The sequence below is a fragment of the Hyla sarda genome, chromosome 1, assembly GCF_029499605.1.
Source record: "Hyla sarda isolate aHylSar1 chromosome 1, aHylSar1.hap1, whole genome shotgun sequence".
NCBI classification, from domain to species: domain Eukaryota; kingdom Metazoa; phylum Chordata; class Amphibia; order Anura; family Hylidae; genus Hyla; species Hyla sarda.
The window spans coordinates 592,888,062-592,910,096 of NC_079189.1; the positions used below are offsets into that span (position 1 = coordinate 592,888,062).

Here is a 22,035-nt window from a genome sequence, read left to right on the forward strand (position 1 = left end):
CCTACATCCCCACCAAGGCACCACAATTGTTTTTCATAAATCAATAAAAGGAGAGTTCAGGAGAGAACATTCACATTCCCCTTGTTGAATTAATGAGAGGGCCCCCTGTCCCTAAACCCATGTAAAAAAAAATCTAAAATGTTGATGTTATCAAGGTTAGATGGGAAAGGGACTTGGGGGGTTTATATTCAGATTCATGGGGCAGAGCCATTGTAAACATGAAATGTACATGATATAATAAGGCCCATGTAATGGTACAGTCTAAGATTTCGTATAGGATGTATTATACTCCATGGGGATTGAAGCGTATGGGCCTTAGACAGGATGCAAGCTGTCCAAAATGTCAGGTGGAGGATGCTAACTTTTTGTATCTTATATGGAATTATTCCTATATTCATACATTTTGGAATCATCGATCTTATTGAAAAAAGGTATAACATTAAGATCGAACGAGACCCTTAGAGGCTTATCCTTGGAGATGTCGGGGAGTCTATATATAAGAAAAGTTTAATTAGACTATTTCCTTATGCAAAGTTGCTGTTATAGAGGGTGCAAATGTATCCGAGCCCTGGAACTCAAATAATGTGAAATATGAGATGATCAAAATGGAGCCCCTGCACTAATTACTTGGGTTCTGGGGTCTGTAAGGTCCATAGTAGAAACATCAGGTTATGTCCATAGCAGATACTAAATCATGGCAGCTCTAATAAACAAGCAGTCATCGTGACATCAGACATGTGATGTCATAGACAGCTGGAGTCCTGACATTCCACTGACAGCCGCCCGAGCCTTCATTCTGTAGATTGGTACAGTGCGATTAGCAACTTCTATTTCTTCTTCTTGACTGAGATGGAGCTAAAAGGTTTGGGGTTCGTCCCCCTTCTGTTGGCATTTTGGTGTGCGGCCTGGCTTGCCACCAGCTACATCGTGACGGTCGTCCTCGGCCATGCCGCCTCGCCACTGATGCACATCAGGTAAGATAAACAAGCACAAGATTCTTATTTCATGGGTTGGGAGTGAGGAAATATCCATAATAACATTAGTTTATTTTCCTTCACAGTGACGTGGGAAATTTCTTTCCCGAAAACATATTATTGAGAATTGGTTTCATAGGGACATCCATTGGCACTTTGGTACTAACCTTTCTTATTTATAAGTATATGGTTATGCATACTGAAGAGTTCAGGGGTCATCAGGTCCCGATCCAGAGGATCCTGCTCGCCATTGTGTGGGCCTCCTGTTTTGGTACAGCTGTCATGCATGTATTGTCCCCCGAAGAATATCCCAGGATACACTTTGTCAGCATGGTAATTTCCATTGCATGTGAAGCCTTATACTACCTTGGGCAGTCCATCCAGATGTATAAATTACCAGGAGCAAAGAAAGTCATCCGCCATAGTAGATGCACCTGCTGTGGCCTGGCTTTTACCTGCGCAATTTTCTACTTTGGATATAAAACATTACAGGAATTATTCTATGATGATGAAGACTGGGACGAGATCCGTGAAATCACCACCATAATCATCGAGTGGGTGATGCTTCTACTGATCCTGATAAACATTGTGACCTATTATTCCACCATGCAGAGGTTAATGTTAACCGTCTCCAGGAACAGCTGCAAACTCTCTCTTAGAGTAAGAATTGATGACTTCGGGGTGTAGACCACCACGTGGGCCATCAAGTGGACTTCTGGGAGAGATACTGCACAGGACACGGAAAAACCATAAAAAAAATAATATGAGCTGGTAATATTACCTGTACAAAAAAATTAAAAAAAATTAAAAAAAAATATTGGTGTGTGACGTGTAATACCTACTGTATTTACTCGAGTATAAGCCGAGTTTTTCAGCACCATTTTTCGTGCTGAAAATGCCCCCTCGGCTTATACTCGAGTGATCTCTCCGCATGTCAATCCCTTTTCAGTGGTCTTCAACCTGCAGACCGCCAGATGTTGTAAAACTACAACTCCCAGCATGCCAAGACAGCCATCGGCTGGGTGTTGTAGTTTTGAAACCTCTGGAGGTCCGCAGGTTGAAATCCACTTCGGCCTTCGTCATCATCCAGGCCCCGCCCCCCCCTCTTTTGTTTTGTACTCACCCCCCCCCCCCCACAGCGGGAAGTTAGGGTGAGCTGGTCCGGGCCATCTATGCTGCAGGGACCATCCGGTGGGGAGGGATACTCGTTCCGGGCTGTCCATTTTCACCGGAGGGCCCTCTTCATGCGCAACGTCCCTGTGCGTCGTCGTCAAGGCAACATCACTAGGACCAGCTCACCCTAACTTCCTGCCAAGGGAAGGTGAGTACAAAACAAAAAGGCCACAGTGGTCTTCAACCTGCCGACCTCCAGAGGTTTCAAAACTACAACTCCCAGCATGCCCGGACAGCCGATAGCTGTCTGGGCATGCTGGGAGTTGTGGTTCTGCAACATCTGGAGGTCCGCAGGTTGAAGACCACTGATGAAGGGATTGACAGGCGGTGATGATGAAAGGGAGGGGGATGATGATTAAGGGGGGGATGATGATGAAGGCCGCAGTGGTCTTCAACCTCCGGACCTCCAGAGGTTTCAAAACTACAACTCCCAGCATGCCCAGACAGCCGATGGCTGTCCGGGCATGCTGGGGGTTGTAGTTTTGCAACATCTAGAGGTCCGCAGGTTGAAAACCACTGATGAAGGGATTGACAGGCGGTGATGATGAAGGGGAGGGCGGGATGATGACGGGGGGTCTGGATGATTACATGGGGGGATGAGGTATTTCCCACCCTAGGCTTATAGTCGAGTCAATAACTTATTTTTTTAATTTTTATTTATTTATTTTTTTGGGGGGAGGGGAGTAAAATTAGGGGCCTCGGCTTATATTCGGGTCGGCTTATACTCGAGTATATACGGTAGTTAGAAAACCAGAATCAAATTCATCATTATAACCACCCTCTGCATTACCCTGTTTATTAATTTTTCAAGCAAGCACTTTGTTCTAATTCGTCCACTCTCTGGCGTGCTCCTTGTATAAGGGGTTTGGGATACACTTTTTGTTTAAAACGATTCTCCAGGTTATCTAGTTGTTGCTGGCATTTTTGTGTGGAAGAACAATTCCTCCGGATTCTTTTCATTTGACCGAATGGAATGTTCTTCTTCCATTGTTTCCGATGGCAACTGTTAAAGTCGAAGTAGTTCCTTAAAATAGGTGGCAGTATGCAAACAGCCATCCTGAATATAGATATTTAAATCCAGGAACTAAAATTTTTGGGGGACTGATGCAGCTCTGCCTTTGGCAATCTCTGGCTCTGCCATAGCGCTTTTTTTGAAGGGGCGTGTCGGCTGCCGCTTCGTCTGGTGGTCAACACGCGCTATCTGGCCAGCGAGCCAGGGCCCCATACAGGAGATCGCGGGGGCCCACCAGCGGTCGGACCCCTCGCAATCTGAAACTTATCCCCTATCCTTGGGATAGGGGATGTTTTTCAGCACTGGACTACTCCTTTAACCCCTTCATGATCCAGCCCATGTTCACCTTCAGGACCTGGGCATTTTTTGAAAATCTGACCACTGTCACTTTAAACATTAATAACTCTGGAATGCTTTTACTTATCATTCTGATTCCGAAATTGTTTTTTCGTGACATATTCTACTTTATGTTATTGGTAAAATTTCACTGATATTTGCATCCTTTCTTGGTAAAAAATCTAAAAATTTCATGAAAATTTAGAAAATTTAGCATTTTTCTAACTTTGAAAGTCTCTGCTTGAAAGGAAAATGGATATTCCAAATAAATTACATATTGATTCACATACTCAATATGTCTACTTTGTGTCTGCATAAAAAAATTGACAAGTTTTTACTTTTGGAAAACATCAGAGGGCTTCAAAGTTCCGCTGCAATTTTCCAATTTTTCTCAAGATTTTCAAAATCGTAATTTTTCAGGGCCCAGTTCAGGTTGGAAGTGGATTTGAAGGGTCTTCATATTAGAAATACCCCATAAATGACCCCATTATAAAAACTGCACCCCCCAAAGTATTCAAAATGGCATTCAGTAAGTGTTTTAACCCTTTAGGTGTTTCACAGGAATAGCAGCAAAGTGAAGGAGAAAATTCTAAATCTTAATTTTTTACACATTTTCTTGTAGACCCAATTTTTGAATTTTTACAAGGGGTAAAAGGAGAGAAATCACCCTAAAATTTGTAACCCAATTTCTCTCGAGTAAGGAAATACCTCATATGCATATGTAAAGTGTTCGGCGGGCGCAGTAGAGGGCTCAGAAGGGAAGGAGCGACAATGGGATTTTGGAGAGTGAGTTTTTCTGAAATGGTTTTTGGGGGGAATGTCCCATTTAGGAAGCCCCTATGGTGCCAGAACAGGGGACCCCCCCACATGTGACCCCATTTTGGAAACAATACCCCTCATGGAATTTAATAAGGGGTGCAGTGAGCATTTACACCCCACTGGCGTTTGACAGATATTTAAAACAGTGGACTGTGCAAATCAAAAATTTTATTTTTCATTTTCACAGACCACTGTTCCAAAAATCTGTCATACACCAGTGGGGTGTAAATGCTCACTGTACCTCTTATTACATTCCGTGAAGGGTGTAGTTTCCAAAATGGGGTCACATATGGATATTTATTGTTTTGCGTTTGTCAGAACTGCTGTAACAATCAGCCACCCCTGTGCAAATCGCCTCAAATGTACATGGCGCACTCTCCCTTCTGGGCCTTTTTGTGCGCCCCCAGAGCACTTTGCGCCCACATATGGGGTATCTCCGTACTCGGGAGAAATCGCATTACAAATTTAGAGGGTCTTTTTTCCCTTTTACCTCTTGTGAAAATGAAAAGTATAGGGCAACACCAGCATGTCAGTGTAAAAAATTTATTTTTTTACACTAACATGCTGGTGTAGACCCCAACTTCACCTTTTCATAAGGGGTTAAAGAAGAAAAAGCCCCCCAAAATTTGTAAGTCAATTTCTCCCGAGTACGGCGATACCCCATATGTGTCCCAAAACTGTTGCCCTGAAATACGACAGGGCTCCAAAGTGTGAGAGCGCCATGCGCATTTGAGGCCTGAATTAGGGATTTGCATAGGGGTGGACATAGGGGTATTCTATGCCAATGATTCCCAAACAGGGTGCCTCCAGCTGTTGCAAAACTCCCAGCATGCCTGGACAGTCAATGGCTGTCCGGCAATACTGGGAGTTATTATTTTGCAACAGCTGGAGGCTCCGTTTTGGAAACAGTAGCGTACCAAACGTTTTTCATTTTTTTTCGGGGAGGGGGGGCTGTGTAGGGGTATGTGTATATGTAGTGTTTTTTACTTTTTATTTTAGGTTAGTGTCAGTGTAGTGTAGTGTTTTTAGGGTACAGTCACATGGGCAGAGGTTCACAGCAAGTTTGCCGCTGGAAGTTTGAGCTGCAGCGCAAAATTTGCTCCATCTCAAACTTGCAGCACTCACTGTAAACCTCCGCCCATGTGAGTGTACCCTGTACATTCACATTGGGGGGAGGGGGCAAACATCCAGCTGTTGCAAACTCCGAGCATGCCCTTTGGCTGTCCGTGCATGCTGGGAGTTGTAGTTTTGCAACAGCTGGAGGAACACTGGTTTGGAAACACTAAGTTAAGTAATAAACTTTCAAGTGTTTTGCAACCAAACTTAGTGTTTCCAAACCAGTGTGCCTCCAGCTGTTGCAAAACTACAATTCCCAGCATGCATGGTCTGTCAGTGCATGCTGGGAGTTATAGTTTTGCAACAATTGCAACAGCTGGAGGCACTGAGGTAGGAAATGGACAATGTTTCCCAACTAGTGTGCCTCCAGTTGTTGCAAAACTACAACTCCCAGCATGCCCAGACTGCCCAGGCATGCTGGAAGTTGTAGTTCGGCAATATCTGAAGGATCAGATGTTGCCGAACTACAACTTCCAGCATGCTTGGGCAGTCTGGGCATGCTGGGAGTTGTAGTTTTGCAACATCTGGAGGTCCACAGTTTGGAGACCACTGTATAATGGTCTCCAATCTGTGCTCTTCCAGATGTTAGAGAACTACAACTCCCAGCATGCCTGGACAGACTGAGCATGCTGAGATTTGTAGTTTTGCAACATCTGGAAGAGCACAGATTGGAGACCATTATACAGTGGTCTCCAAACTGAGGACCTCCAGATGTTGCAAAACTACAACTCCCAGCATGCCCAGAAAGCCAAAGGCTGTCTGGGCATGCTGGGAGTTGCAGTTTTGAAACTCCCAGAGGCAGCAGTGAGATCGCTTTATGGCGATCTCACTGCTGCCAATGAAGATGCCGCACTGCTGCCGGAAACTCACCTCCGGGACGCAGCGCCGCCTGGACCGCATGGAGGACGCCGCTCGCGCCGGGACCGCTCGGGACACTGCTCGGACGGGTAAGTGACGCCGGGGGACAGGTCAGGGACACTTAGCAGAGCGGTGTGTGTCCCGATCCCCGTGATCGGGACTCACACACCGCGCTGCTAAGTATTCTGATAGCGAAACGCTGCTATCAGCTAGTCAGATTTGACCAGCTGATAGCAGCGATCGCTGGGGGGGGGTGGGGGATGAAACCCCCCCGTGGTCGCATGGTAAGATGGCTGGCTATCAGTGATAGCCACCATCTTACCGGGCGCTGCGGGATGCCGCGAGTAGCGGCAGTAATGTTCATGACGTACCTGTATGTCATGGGTCAGGAACACCTTGCCACCCATGACGTACAGGTATGTCATAGGTCGGGAAGGGGTTAATTGCCTCCAAAATGAAGTTCCTCTGATGTATTTTTTTTCGGTCTTTATGTACCTTAGGTAGAAAATAAACATAAGGTACATTTAGGTTGGGGTTAAATATATGTCATGTTTTTCCCTCTTAACTCCTTGGGGACGGAGCCCATTATAACCCTAAGGACGGGAGCATTTTTTGCAATTCTGATCACTGTCACTTTAAGTATTAATAACTCTGGGATGTTTTTACTTTTCATTCTGATTCCGACATTGTTTTTTCGTGACATATTCTACTTTATGTTAGTGGTAAATTTTTGTCGATACTTGCATCATTTCTTGGTGAAAAATTCCAAAATTCAATGAAAAAATAGAAAATCTTGCATTTTTCTAACTTTGAAGCTCTCTGCTTGTAAGGAAATCAGACATTCCAAATAAATTATATATTGATTTACAAATACAATATTTCTACTATATGTTTGCATCATAAAGTTGGCAGGTTTTTACTTTTGGTAAAACATCAGAGGGATTAAAAGATCAGAAGCAATTTTCCAATTTTTCACAAAATTTTCAAAATCGGAATTTTTCAGGGACCAGTTCAGTTTTGAAGTGGATTTGAAGGGCCTTCATATTAGAAATTCCCCACAAATGACCCCATTATAAAAACTGCACCCCTCAAAGTATTCAAAATGACATTCAGTAAGTTTGTTAACCCTTTAGGTGTTTCTCAGGAATAGCAGCAAAGTGAAGGAGGAAATTCAAAATATTCATTTTTTACACTCGCATGTTCTTGTAGACCCAGTTTTTGACATTTTACAAGGGGTAATAGGAGAAAAAGCCCCCCAAAATTTGTAACCCAATTTCTCTCGAGTATGGAAATACCTCAAATGTGTATGTCAAGTGTTCAGCGGGCGCAGTAGAGGGCTCAGAAGGGAAGGAGCGACAATGGGATTTTGGAGAGTGAATTTTGCTGAAATGGTTTTTGGGGGATATGTTGCATTTAGGAAGCCCCTATGGTGCCAGAACAGCAAAAAAAAACACATGGCATACTATTTTGGAAACTACACCCCTCAAGGCACGTAACAAGGGGTCCAGTGAGCCTTAACACTCCACAGGTGTTTGACGACTTTTCGTTAAATTCGGATGTGTAAATGAAAAAAAAAATGGTTTTTGGGGGCATATCACATTTAGGAAGCCTCTATGGTGCCAGAACAGCAAAAAAACAAACACATGGCATACAATTTTGGAAACTACACCCCTCAAGGCACGTAACAAGGAGTCCGGTGAGCCTTAACACCCCACAGGTGTTTGACGACTTTTCGTTAAATTCGGATGTGTAAATGAAAAAAAAAAATTTTCACTACAGTGCAGATTTTTTCCCAAATTTACCATTTGTACAAAGGGTAATGGGAGAAAAATCCCCCCAAAATTTGTAACGCAATTTCTCCCGAGTACGGAGATACCCCATATGTGGCCCTAAACTGTTGCCTTGAAATACGACAGGGCTCTGAAGTGAGAGAGCGCTATGCGCATTTGAGGCCTGAATAAGGAATTTGCAATAGTGGTGGACCCGGTTACAAGGATGGGGCTTGTCTCCACCAAAACCCTACAGCAGTGTTTCCCAAACAGGGTGCCTCCAGCTGTTGCAAGACTTCCAGCCTGTCAGGACAGTCTATGGCTGTCCGGAAACACTGGGAGTTGTGGTTTTGCTAAAGCTGGAGGCGCTGTTTAGGAAACACTGCCGTATGAGACGTTTTTCATTTTTATTGGGGGGGGGGGGGGGGCGACGTGTAAGGGGGTGTATGTGTAGTGTTTTACTTTTTATTATTTGTTAGTGTAGTGTTTTTAGGGTACATTCACACAGGCAGGGGTTCACAGAAAGTTTCCTTGAAGGAAACCCACTGTAAACCCGCCCGTGTGGGGGTACCCTGTACATGGGGGGGGGCGCCCCAAACCTTCAGCTGTGTCAAAATGACAACTCCCAGAATGCACTGACAGACCGTACATGCTGGGAGTTGTAGTTTTACAACAGCTGTAGGCACACTGGTGGGGAACCACTGAGTTGGAAAACAGACTCTAGCCCAGTGATTCCAACCCATGTGCCTCCAGCTGTTGCAAGACTACAACTCCCAGCATGTACGGTCTGTCGGTGCACTCTGGGAGTTGTAGTTTTTCAACAGATGGAGGCACACGGGTTGGAATCACTGAGTTGGGAAACAGACTCTAGCTCAGTGTTTCCCATCCAGTGTGTCTACAGCTGTTGCAAAACTACAATTCCCAGCACGGCCAGACAGTCAGGGATGCTGGGCGTGTAGTTCTGCAATATCTGGCCCTTAAGATGTTGCAGAACTACAACTCCCAGCATGCCTGGACAGTCTGGGCATGCTAGGAGTTGTAGTTATGCAACAACTGGGGAAGAACAGTTTGGAGACCGCTAAGTAGTGGCCTCCAAACTGTAGCCCTCCAGATGTTGCAAAACAAAACAGTCCAGGCATGCTGGGAGTTGTAGTTCTACAACATCTGAAGGGCCAGATATTGCAGAACTACACGCCCAGCATCCCTGACTGTCTGGGCATGCTGGGAGTTGTAGTTTTGCAACATCTCAAAGGCTACAGTTTGGAGACCACCATATAATAGTCTCCAAACTGTGCCACTTCAGATGTTGCAAAACTACAACTCCCAGCATGCCCAGATAGTCAGTGCATGCTGAAAGATGTAGTTTTGCAACATTTGGAGGACCATAGTTTAGAAACCACTACACAATGGTCTCCAAACTGTGACCCTCCAGATGTTGCAAAACTACAACTCTCAGCATGCCCAGAGAGCCTTTGGCTGTCTGGGCATGCTGGGAATTGTAGTTTTGCAGCTTTTAGAAGGCCACAGTGAAGATCATTTATCGCGATCTTCACTGCAGCCTTCTCAGCCGCATCTTTCCGGCCGCCGCTCCTCCTGCTTGCGCCGCTGCTCCGTGGATGCCGCCGATGCCGCCTCCGAAGGTCCGGGTAAGCCGGGCCATGCTCCCCCTCTCCGCCCGTGTTCTCCCGCTCTGTACCGACTTCCGATCGGTGGCTAGAGCGGGGGAAATGAACTCTAACCCCCCCCGCCCCCCTCCTGCCATTGGTGGTCAGCCTGACCGACCAATGGCAGGGGATTGGAGGGGGTGGCAACACTGCCACCTCGCTCCTATCCTTTAGGCTGGTCGGAGCTGTCTCTGACAGCTCTGATAAGTCTTATTTTCCGGGAGATCGCCGATATGGGTTGGTCTCAGGACCCCCCTATGCATTGCCACAGGATGCCTGCTGATAGTTATCAGCAGTCATCCCGGTCCGATCACCGCCCGGCGAGCGTCAGTGATCGGAAATGCCGAAGGCGTATGGATACGCCATCCGTCCCTAAGTGACAGGACGCAAGGGAATATGCATACGCCTTTCGTCCCCAAGGAGTTAAAGGGGTACTACGCACCTAGACATCTTATCCCCTCTCCAGAGGACCCCCGTGATCTTGGTTGCGGCACCCTGCTGTCAGAAAACTTGCTCTGTGCGTAATGACGGGTGATACAGGGGCCAGAACATTGGCATAGCCATTGACTGTCCTGGGATTCTGGGAGTTTTGCAACAGCTGGAGACACCCAATTTGGGAAGCACTGCCGTAGGGTAATTTGGTGGTGGACTCAAATGCGCATGGTGCTCTTTCACTTTGGAGCCCTCTCATATTTCAAGAGAACAGTTTTGGGTTACAATTTTTTTTCTCTTCTTTTACCCCTTAAGAAAAGGTAAATTTGGGGTCTACACCAGCATGTTAGTGTAAACAAATAAAAATTTTTACACTAACATGCTGGTGTTGCCCCATACTTTTAATTTTCACAAGAGGTAAAAGGAAAAAAAATTTGTATATTTTGACGCAAAGTGCTCTGCAGGCGCATAACATGGCTCAGAAGGGAGAGTGTACCATATACATTTGAGGCCTAAAGTCACAGCAGTTCTGACATAAACATAAAAAAACACCCACATGTGACCCCATTTTGAAAACTACATCCCTCACGTAAAGTAACAAGGGGTATAGTGAGCCTTAACATCCCACAAGTGTTTGACAAATTGGAGGTGAAAATTTAAAAAAATTACAATTTTTTTACTAAAATGCTGGTGTTACCCCAATTTTATCATTTTCCCAAGGGGTAACAGGAGAAAAAGCCCTGCAAAATTTGTAACCCCATTTCTTCTGAGTCAGAAAATACCCCACATGTGGATGTAAAGTGCTCTGCGGGTGAACTACAGGGCTCAGAAGAGAAGGGGCGTCATTGGGCTTTTGGAGAGAGAATCTGGCTGAAATTGAAGGCCATGTGCGTTTAGGCCTCCATGGTGCCGGAACAGTGACCCCCCCCCCCCACATCTGACCCCATTTTGGAAACTACACCCCTAATAAGAGGTGCTTGATAGATTTTTTGAGCAGTGGTCTGTGAAAATGAAAAATGAAAATTTTTCATTTGTACAGCCCACTGTTCCAAAGATCTGTCAAGTGCCAGTGGGGTTTAACCCCTTAAGAGATCAGCCCATTTTCACCTTAAGGACGCAGCCATTTTTTGCACATCTGACCACTGTAACTTTAAGGCTAGGTTCACACTACAGAATCTCTGGGCAGCATTTCTGCTGGAGATTTAGCCGGCAGCACTAAGACCGCACAGACTGCATTGCCGTCCCCATAGATGGCAATGCATTTCTGGGTGAATCTTTAGGGAGATCTGCTCAGAAATGCATTGGCATCTATGGGGACGACAATGCAGTCTGCAGGGTCCTAGTGCTGCCATCTTGATCTCCGGCAGAAATTCTGCCAAGAAATTCCACCCTAAGCATTAATATCTCTGGGATGCTTCTACTTTTCATTCTGATTCCGAGATAGTTTTTTCGTGACATATTCTACTTCATGTTAGTGGTAAATTTTTGTCGATACTTGCATCATTTCTTGGTGAAAAAATCCAAATTTTTATGAAAATTTTTTACATTTACAATTTTTCCAAATTTGAAGCTCTCTGCTTGTAATAAAAACAGGCATTCCAAATAAATTATATATTGATTCACAAATACAATATGTCTACTTTGTATTTTCATCATAAATTTGACAAGTTTTTACTTTTAGAAGACATCAGAGGGCTTCAAAGTTCAGCAGCAATTTTCCAATTTTTCACAACATTTTCAAAATCTGAATTTTTCAGGGACCAGTTCAGTTTTGAAGTGGGTTTGAAGGGCCTTCATATTAGAAATACCCCATAAATGAGCCCATTATAAAAACTGCACCCCTCAAAGTATCCAAAATGACATTCAGTAAGTGTGTTAACCCTTTAGGTGTTTCACAGGAATAGCAGCAAAGTGAAGGAGGAAATTCAAAATCTCAATTTTTTACACTCGCATGTTCTTATAAACCCAGTTTTTGAATTTGTACAAGGGGTAATAGGAGAAAAAGCCTCACAAAATTTGTAACCCAATTTCTCTCGAGTAAGGAAATACCTCATATGTGTATGTAAAGTGTTCAGCGGGCACACTAGAGGGCTCAGAAGGGAAGGAGCAACAATGGGAGAGTGAATTTTGCTGGGATGGTTTTTGGGGGGCATTTAATAAGCCCCTATGGTGCCAGAAAAGCAGAAAAACCCCAAATGGCATACTATTTTGGAAACTACACCCCTCAAGGCACGTAACAAGGGGTCCAGTGAACCTTAACAGCCCACAGGTGTTTGACGACTTTTCATTAAAGTCGGATGTGTAAATGAAAAATAAATTTTTTCACTAAAGTGCAATTTTTCCCCCCAAGTTTACCATTTTTACAAAGGGTAATGGGAGAAAATGACCCCCAAAATTTGTAACCCCATCTCTTCTGAGCATGGAATTACCCCATGTTAGGACGTAAAATGCTCTGCGGGTGAACTACAATGCTCAGAAGAGAAGAAGTTACATTTGGCTTTTGGAAATTTTGCTGAAAGGGTTTTTGGGGGGAATGTCGCATTTAGGAAGCCCCTACGGTGCCAGAAGAGCAAAAAAAATTAAAAATAAAATAAACAACTGCACGCCTTAAGGAACATAACAAGGGGTTTGACATAACATAACAAAGAATATAACAAGGTGTTTGATAACTTTTTGTTAAAGTTGGATGTGCAAATGAAAAAAATTATTTCACTAAAATGCAGTTTTCCCCCCAAAATTTTACATTTTTACAAGGGTAATAGGAGAAAATTACCCCCAAAATTTGTAACCCCATTTCTTCTGAGTATGGAAATACCCCATGTGTGGACGTCAAGTTCTCTGCTGGCGCACTACAATGCTCAGAAGAGGAGGAGTGCCATTGAGCTTTTGGAAAGAGAATTTGTTTGGAATGGAAGTCAGGGGCCATGTGCATTTACAAAGCCCCCCCCCCCCCCCCCCCCCCGTGGTGCCAGAACAGTAGACCCCCCATATAACCCGATTTTGGAAATTAAACCCCTCACAGAATTTAATAAGGGGCGTAGAGAGCATTTACACCCCACTGGTGTTTGACAGATCTTTGGAACAGTGGGCTGTGCAAATGAAAAATTAAATTTTTCATTTTTATGGACCACTGTTCCAAAAATCTGTCAGACACCTGTGTGGCGGAATTGCTCACTGTACCCCTTGTTACATTACATGAGGGGTGTAGTTTACAAAATTGGGTCACATGTGGGGGGGTCCATTGTTCTGGCACTATGGGAGCTTTGTAAACACACGTGGCCTTCAATTCTGGAAAAATTTTCTCTTAAAAATCCCAATGACGCTCCTTCTCTTCTGAGCATTGTAGTGCACCCGCAGAAAACTTTACATCCACATATGGGATATTTATATACTCAGAAGAAATGGGGTTACAAATTTTGGGGGGGCATTTTTCCAATTTTACCTTGTGAAAATGAAAAATTTAGGGTAACACCAGCATTTTAGTGAAAAAAAATTTTTTTTTTTCATTTTCCCATCCAACTTTAATCAAAATTATTCAAACACCTGTGGGGTGTTAAGGCTCAATATACCCCTTGTTACATTCCGTGAGGGGTGTAGTTTCAAAAATGAGGTCACATGTGGGTATTTATTTTTTGTTTATGTCAGAACCTCTGTAAAATGAGCCACCCCTGTGCAAATCACCAATTTAGGCCTCAAATGTACATGGTGCGCTCTCACTCCTGAGCCTTGTTGTGCGCCCGCAGATAATTTTACTCCCATATATGGGGTATTTCCGCTACAAGTTTTGGTGGTCTTTTTTTGCTTTTAACGCTTGTGAAAATAAAAAGTATGTTAGTGTAAAAATTTAAATTTTTTTTACACTAACTGGCTGGTGTAGCCCCCAACTTTTCCTTTTCATAAGGGGTAAAAGGAGAAAAATCCCCCCAAAATTTGTAGTGCAATTTTTCCCGAGTACGGAAATACCCCATATGTGGCCCTAAACTGTTTCCTTGAAATACGACAGGGCTCCGAAGTGAGACAGCGCCATGCGCATTTGAGTACTACATTAGGGATTGCATAGGGGTGGACATAGGGGTATTCTGCACCAGTGATTCCCAAACAGGGTGCCTCCAGCTGTTGCCAAACTCCCATCATGCCTGGACAGTGAGTGGCTGTCCGTAAATGCTGGGAGTTGTTGTTTTGCAACAGCTGGAGGCTCCATTTTGGAAACACTGCCGTAAGATACATTTTTCATTTTTATTGGGGGGGACAGTGTAAGGGGGTGTATATGTGGTGGCAGAATTGGGATAAATCGTTGTGGGGGTGTAGGGTAGTTAGAGTGTTGCTGTTCAGGATATTTAAGGGCGCTGTTAACCCTTGTCACTCGTGATGCCAGGGTGTGGGTTAAATGCTGTGTTTCTTGATAGGCCTATTGCCACCCTTCCCAAGAGCAATAGGTGATGCAGAAATAAAGTACTGTCCACAACCACTGTTAACTGAAAACTTGCAGGAACTTTTACTGAAGAATTTCTGTACATGCATCAATAGTAACAGTCCAGATAACAGAGTCTCTATGCATATAGCTTGAGCAGCGATTGACAGTTGGTTGGGATCAGGTAAGCTCAATTAAGCTTCTTAGGGATTGTATAGCAGAGATCCGCTGGATTTAGGGGTGCGTTTAGGTCCAGTAATCTTGCGATGAGAAGCGGGGAATTGCTTAGTCTATCCGCTATGTTAGAGGCCTAGGCCGCAAGACTTTGGCCTAGTAAATCGTCTTGTAAGCTACGGAGGTCCTACCTCTTCCAGCAACCCAAGAGAGGGATCATGATGGCGCAGGTCCCTTATATGGGCAGGGGCCGGACGTTTTGAATTGGTCCATAACAACTGTCACTCACCGTTACAGTGCATTGTGGGTGAACACGTCACGGAAACCTCCAAAGGTCCTGTAGCAAAACCATAGAGTTCTAACCTAATCACGTGACCCGCAGGTCCTGCTACGCTGAATAGGTAAGCAACTAAATATATACACATCTATATACTTATACTTATATGAACTTCTATATAGTCACTGACTAACTGAGGGGTGACAAGGGGAAAACCACAAAAGAGGGACCCCGACGTCCTAGGGTCTCTGACTATGGGGACCTCTATAAAGGTATCGTATACAATACGGTACCGGGACACCACATATATGTTGTGTTTTACCCCTTATTATGTGTTAGTGTAGTGTAGTGTTTTTAGGGTACATTCACACTGGCAATTTACGGTGAGTTTCCTGCTAGGAGTTTGCGCTGCGGCGTACAATTTGCCGCAGCCCAAACTTGAAGCAGAAGACTCACTGTAAACCCACCCGTGTGAATGTACCCTGTACATTCACATGAGGGAGGGGGGGCAAACCTCCGGCTGTTTCAAAACTACAACTCCCAGCATGCACTGACAGACCGTGCATGCTGGGAGTTGTACTTTTGCAACAGCTGGAGGCACACTGGTTGGAAAACCTTCAGTTAGGTTCTGTTACCAGTGTGCCTCCAGCTGTTGCAAAAGTACAACTCCCAGCATGTTCTGAATGCCAAAGGGCATGCTGGGAGATGTAGTTATGCAACAGCTGGAGGTACACAACTACAATTCCCAGCATGCCGAGATAGCTGTTTGCTGTTTGGGCATGCTGGGATTTGTAGTTTTGCAAAATCTAGAGGGCCACAGTTTAGATATCACTGCAAAGTGATCTCCAAACTGCAGCTCTCCAGCTGTTGCAAAATTACAAATCCCAGCATGCCCACACAGCAAACAGCTGTCTGGGCATGCTGGGAGTTGTAGTTTTGCAACATCTGGAGGACTACAGTTTAGAGACCACTGTATAGTGGTGTCAGACTGTAGCCCTCCAGATGTTGCTAGGCAACTCACCGGCTTCCTTAGGATCCAGGAAGCTGCATCGCCGTCCTCTTCTTCCGTCGATTCCCTCCGCCGATCCCTGCCTGCTGCCGCCCCTGATGGGTAAGTAGACTTCGGCGCCTGTCCTCTGTCGGTTTCCCCATTCTGCCCAGCCTATTGTGGGTGGGCAGAATGGGGAAACCAAAAGTTAATCCTTTCGCCCCCGATCTGCTATTGGTCATCGCTTCTTGATGTCCAATAGCCAGGATAGGAGAGGTGGCACCCCTGCCACCTCACTCCTATCCCTTCAGGGGGATCGTGGGTGTCTTGGACGACCGCGATCCCCTTATATTCAGGGTCACCGGGTCACCATAGACCCGTATGACGCGGAATCGGCGCAAATCGTCGGTGTGAATTAACCGGCGATTTGCGGCGAACGCCGACATGGGGGGGGGTATGATGACCCCCCTGGGCAGTTGCACGGGGTGACTGCTGATCGATATCAGCAGTCGGACGGGGACCGAAATTCACACAGTACGCCCTGAGTCCTTCAGTACCAGGGAGCGAAGGCGTACCTGTACGCCCTGGGTCCCAATGTGGTTAATGACAATTAATAAACATATTTGGTATTGCCAAAATTGCTGCATTTTTGTCACATTTTATTCCCAAAAAATTTATGAAAAAAGGATTAAAAAGTAAAACCTAAGCAAAAGTTGTACCGAGAAAAACTACAGATCACGGCGCCAAAAATGAGCCCTCATACCACCCCGTATACAAAAACATTTTTAAGTTATAGGTGGTCAAAATAGGGCAATTTCAAATATGCAAATTTTTTTAAAATATATATATATATATATATTTTTTTTTTAAGCGGTACAATTATAGAAAAGCATATATCATGGGTATCATTTTAATGGTATTAACCCACAGAATAAAAAAAACTTGTAATTTTTAGTAATGAGCAGCATAGGCCAAATTTGAATTTTCGATATTTCGTTCGCGAATATATGGACGAATATACATCATATATTCGCAAAATTTGCATATTTGTTGTTGTGTTTTTTGCGTATATATGAAAATGTATGTGCATATGCAAACATGTATGCGCATATGCGCAAATATATGCACATATGCGCAAACATTTAGCCCTCCCTTCTTTACTGGTATAGGGAACTCATGGGGTAGTGCATGATTTTTTGCCCGTTGAAACCAAAGGCCCATTGTGGTCTATGAGGATCTCACGGTATGTAAAACTGTAAAATAAACAGGAGGGTCTCTGCAGTACAGTGGATGGGAGACCCTGGTTTTCGTTCGAGTGGGACGGAGTGTTACAGTGTTGTGGTTAAACTTTACTCATGATTGACAAATGTAGGTCAATTGGCTATTAAGTAAGCCGTGGGAACTAGGTCAATTGGCAATTAACTGAGTGTTTGAACCATGGGAACTAGGTTAATGGGGTACTAAATATGGGTATTGGGGTTAATTGAAACTGGATGTAATGTGTAAGGCTGCGTATGAATGGGAGGTTAAGAAACATAGGGGGAGATTTATCAAAACCTGTGCAAAGGAAAAGTTGCCCATAGCAACCAATCAGATCGCTTCTTTTATTTTTCACAAGGCCTCAGCAAAATGAAAGAAACAATCTGATTGGTTGCTATAGGCAACTAGACAACTTTTCCTTTACACAGGTTTTGATAAATCTCCCTCTATGTTCCTTAACCTAACATTACATCCAGTTTCAATTAACCCCAATACCCATATTTGGTACCCCATTAACCTAGTTCCCACAGTTCAAACACTCATTTAATTGCCAATTGACCTAGTCCCACAGTCAAAGGCTTTCTTAATTGCCAATTGACCTACATTTATCAATCACAAGTAAAGTTTAACCGCAACACTGTAACACTCCACCCAAACCACCACCAGGGTCTCCCATCCACTGTACTGCCAAGACCCTCCTGCTTATCTTACAGTTTTACACAATGGGCCTAATGGTTTCAACAGCCAAAAAATCACAGAGTTAATGCACTAGCCCATGAGTTCCCTATACCACACACTTAACCTGGAGGCTGACGTCACATTCAAAAGTTTAATGTAATAATGTATTCATGGTTCTTTGTATATATCAAACACTGTATCCGCACAGTGTAACTTGGACCTGAGGAAGGAGGGAGCCCCTCCGAAACGCGTTGTCCTTATGTAGTACCACTTTTTATGTTATTAATAAAAAGTTTGATACAAGCTACTCCTGACTCCCGTGTCATCACGACGCCAGTGTAGTGCTCACAGTGCTGAAGTCGGTTTTCACTGGAAGAACAAGGGAACCTCTGCCAAGATTCCCGTCCTCCACATCTGTATCCTTGCAATATGATTAAAATGATATCCATAGATAGATACTTTTATATTTTTGCACCAAATCAAAAAAAATCTAAATTAGTAATCTAAAATTGCCCTGTTTTCACCACCTATAACTTTTTCATTTTTCCCTATATATGGTGGGATGAGGGCTCATTTTTTGCGCGTCATCTTTACTTTTTTATCGATACCACATTTGCATATTGAAAACTTTTAGATCACCTTTTATTAATTTTTTTTGTGAATAAAATGGGACTAAAAAGAAGCATTTTTGGATTTTTTTTATTTTTTACGTTTGCGCCGTTCACTGTACGGGATCATTAAAGAGGTACTCCGGTGCTTAGACATCTTATCCCCTATCCAAAGGATAGGGGATAAGATGCCTGATCGCGGGAGTCCCGCCGCTGGGGACCCCCGTGATCTTGCACGCGGCACCCCATTTATAATCAGTCCGATTACCGGCGACCACAGGGCAGGCGGCGTGTGATGTCACGCCTCCACCCCCGTGTGACGTCACACTCCGCCCCTCAATGCAAGCCTATGGGAGGGGGCATGGCCGCTATCACGACCCTCCCATAGGCTTGCATTGAGGCGCGGAGCATGACACCACACGGGGGCGGAGGCGTGACGTCACACGCTGCCCGCCCTGTGGTTGCCGGTAATCAGACCTGGAGCGAACATGCTCCGGGGACTGATTATAAACGGGGTGCCGCGTGCAAGATCACAGGGGTCCCCAGCGGCGGGACTGCCGCGATCAGGCATCTCCTTTGGATAGGGGATAAGATGTCTAAGCACTGGAGTACCCCTTTAACATTATATTTTGATAGTTCGGACATTTACGCACGCGTCAATACCAAATATGTTTATAAAAAAAACATTATTTTCAGTTGTTAAAATGGGAAAAAAGTGGGTAAAATGGGAAAAAACTGACAATTTACATTTTTATTGGGGGAGGGGATTTTTCTCTTTTTTATTAATTTTATTACATTTTTCAACGTTTTATTACCCTTTTTATCAATAGCAATAATTTGATTGCTAATACTGTTCAGTACTATGCATAGAGCAAAGCCCTGATCAGTATTATCAGTCATCTTCTGCTCTGGTCTGCTCGATCTCAGACCAGAGCAGGAGACGCCAGGAGACGGACGGAGGCAGATGATCGGATCACCGCGGCAGCGATGCGGGCGATCCGATCATCTAATTTAACATGCGCACTGCCGCAGATGCCATTGATCTGTACTGATCACGGCATCTGAGGGGTTAATGGTGGACATCCGCGTGATCGCCATTGTCGGCCATTACCGATGGGTCCAGCCGTGTATGACGCGAGCTCCGCTCCGATACTCATGGTCATACACAGGAGTCCACGGACAGTATTCTAGCTCCTATTACAGTGGTCTTCAACCTGCGGACCTCCAGATGTTGCAAAACTACAACTCCCAGCATGCCCGGACAGCCTATCACATTATCCACCACAAGAAACTGCAGGGAGCTGCTGCTGGGAGGAATCTTATATAGCGAAGGGGTGGGATACTTTCCTATAATGGTTGCTATGGATGTTGCTAACCTCTGACAGCTGTATCTGCATAATTTTCATTGGCCTACAAGGTTCGCGAATATTCGCATACGCCAGTCTCACACCGTAGTATTGGGAGTCTTTGGACCAAACACAAGCTGGAAACAGAGAGGGATGATCAGTGATCACTGTGATGTGTTCTGTTTATAAAAAAAAAAAAAAGCGAATATTCGTATTTGCGAATATATAGTGCTATATTCGCAATATTCGCAAACATGCGATATTCGCAATTAAAATTTGCATTGTGAATATTTGGAAGCAACACTGTAATCAAGGTCCTGGATTACCAAAATTGCAAAAAGGTATACAAAACCCTATAAGGCTAGGACTCCACTGAGATTTTTGCCCTGCGATTTTTGTGGCATAAAAACGCCAGAAAAAAAAAACGCCAGAAAAACTGCTGCAGTTTTTCCCTGCGTTTTTGCGTTTTTTTTCTGGCGTTTTTTCTTGCGTTTTTACCTTTGTGTGGAATTTGCCGTTTTTGGCCCCTTTGACTTTTTTTTTTCACACTTGTTAGTTAATCAACATGAAATGATCTTCACCTTCTTTTATGTCCCTCCCCCCTTCAAGAGCTATATTTTTGAACCACTTCTAACATTCCTGAAGGGACTGGAGGGCCTCTCATTATATGTAATGGGAGACTTTATCTGCCCCATGGATCTGGTCAGGGACGAGCGGAGAGGCCTCTCAAAATTTACCACAAGGCAAACAATATCAGCTTAGTCGTATTGTTACAGAATTAAACTGGATCAATATTTGGAGGGAACTCCATCCAGAGGACACGATGTACTCCTGTTATAGGGATTTTTATAGAGCTGCCTCGCGGATTGATTTGGCATTCTGTAACTTATTGGCATCAAAATTTATAAAAAAAAAAAAAATCTCGTACGGTAGTAGATCAGTATCTGACCATGTTCCATTGATGATTGATATCCAAGTGGAGGAGAGGTCAGGGACTAGTAAAGCCTTTTGACTGAATCCCCATTGGCTCTCAATCATTGATGGTAAGGAGCAAATTTTAAAGGAAATTAGGGTATTTTTTTTAAAACAACACTGACACAGCATCACCCCAAATAATTTGCGACACGTGTAAAGCTGTCCTAAGGGGCCTTCTTATCCGTGAAATTTCATATAAAAAAATTTTTTTAGGCAGGAGGAAGAAGGCTGAAGACAGAAGGCTAGGAAAGCAGAAGTGGAGCACGTGTTGGACCCCGGGCCGGATAACTTTAATATAATGAAAGAATTTTAAGATAAATGTGGTGTCCCGGTACCGTATTGCATCCAGTACCTAGTGCAGAAGTCCCCAAAGTTGGAGTAACTACGTTCAGGTAGGGTTCCTCAGGTGGAACAGCCCCTAGTCGCCTCTCCTTGAGTCTAACTTTGGTGTTAATAAATGTATATATTGATAATTATAGCTATATTTTATAGGAATGTATAGTACTTACCTTGTTCAGCGTTGCAGGACCTTCGGTCATGTGACCATGCTAGTAGTCTCTATGATATGTTGCAGGACCTTGAGATGTCCTTGGGTCATGTGTTGCTCACAAATCTCTGTAATGGTGATTGCCATCTGTTTGGACCACTTAGCGTTAGTCCAGCCCCTGCCCATATAAAGGAGCTGCGTCCAATTATCGCTCTCTTGGGTTGCTGCTCTCCTGGATGCCGGACTAACAGGACGGTGTGCTACGCAACTTTCAAAGACACGCTAGGCCTCAAAACCTACGGCCTCAGCAGAACCAAAAATTGTGAGTTTTAATCTAATTCCCGCTAATGCTAGCGTGACTATTGGACCGCAACTAATTCCCCTAACAGCGCAATAGACTAAAAGACTTCTAAAGCTAAAGTCCCAACCATTGTCAATCACCAAAGGAAGCTGTTGTTATGATAAGAGACTGTTATGTTAATGAAGTGTACAGAAAATCTTCAGTAAAGTTAACACAGTTTACAGAAGCTTTCCGGTTGTGGACAATCTATTATTATTATCTATCTCAAACCTATTATCATCTACCTCCCTATCGTTCCTGGGAAGGGCGGCGGTAGGAAAAGCTTTATAGAGGAGCCCTCACCCTGGTGTCACAAAAAGCAAGGGTTAACAAGCACC

General features: G+C 44.2%; 1 protein-coding gene across 1 annotated transcript; it reads left to right on the plus strand.

The window, feature by feature from the left end:
• Positions 1-819: 819 nt before the first annotated feature.
• LOC130276458 (DNA damage-regulated autophagy modulator protein 1-like) lies at positions 820-20,657 on the plus strand. Its single transcript, XM_056525895.1, has 3 exons — positions 820-974; positions 1,061-1,307; positions 20,505-20,657. Exons 1-3 carry the CDS (start codon positions 850-852, stop codon positions 20,655-20,657), a joined length of 525 nt encoding a protein of 174 aa, XP_056381870.1. The 5' UTR covers positions 820-849.
• The last annotated feature ends 1,378 nt before the right edge of the window (positions 20,658-22,035 follow it).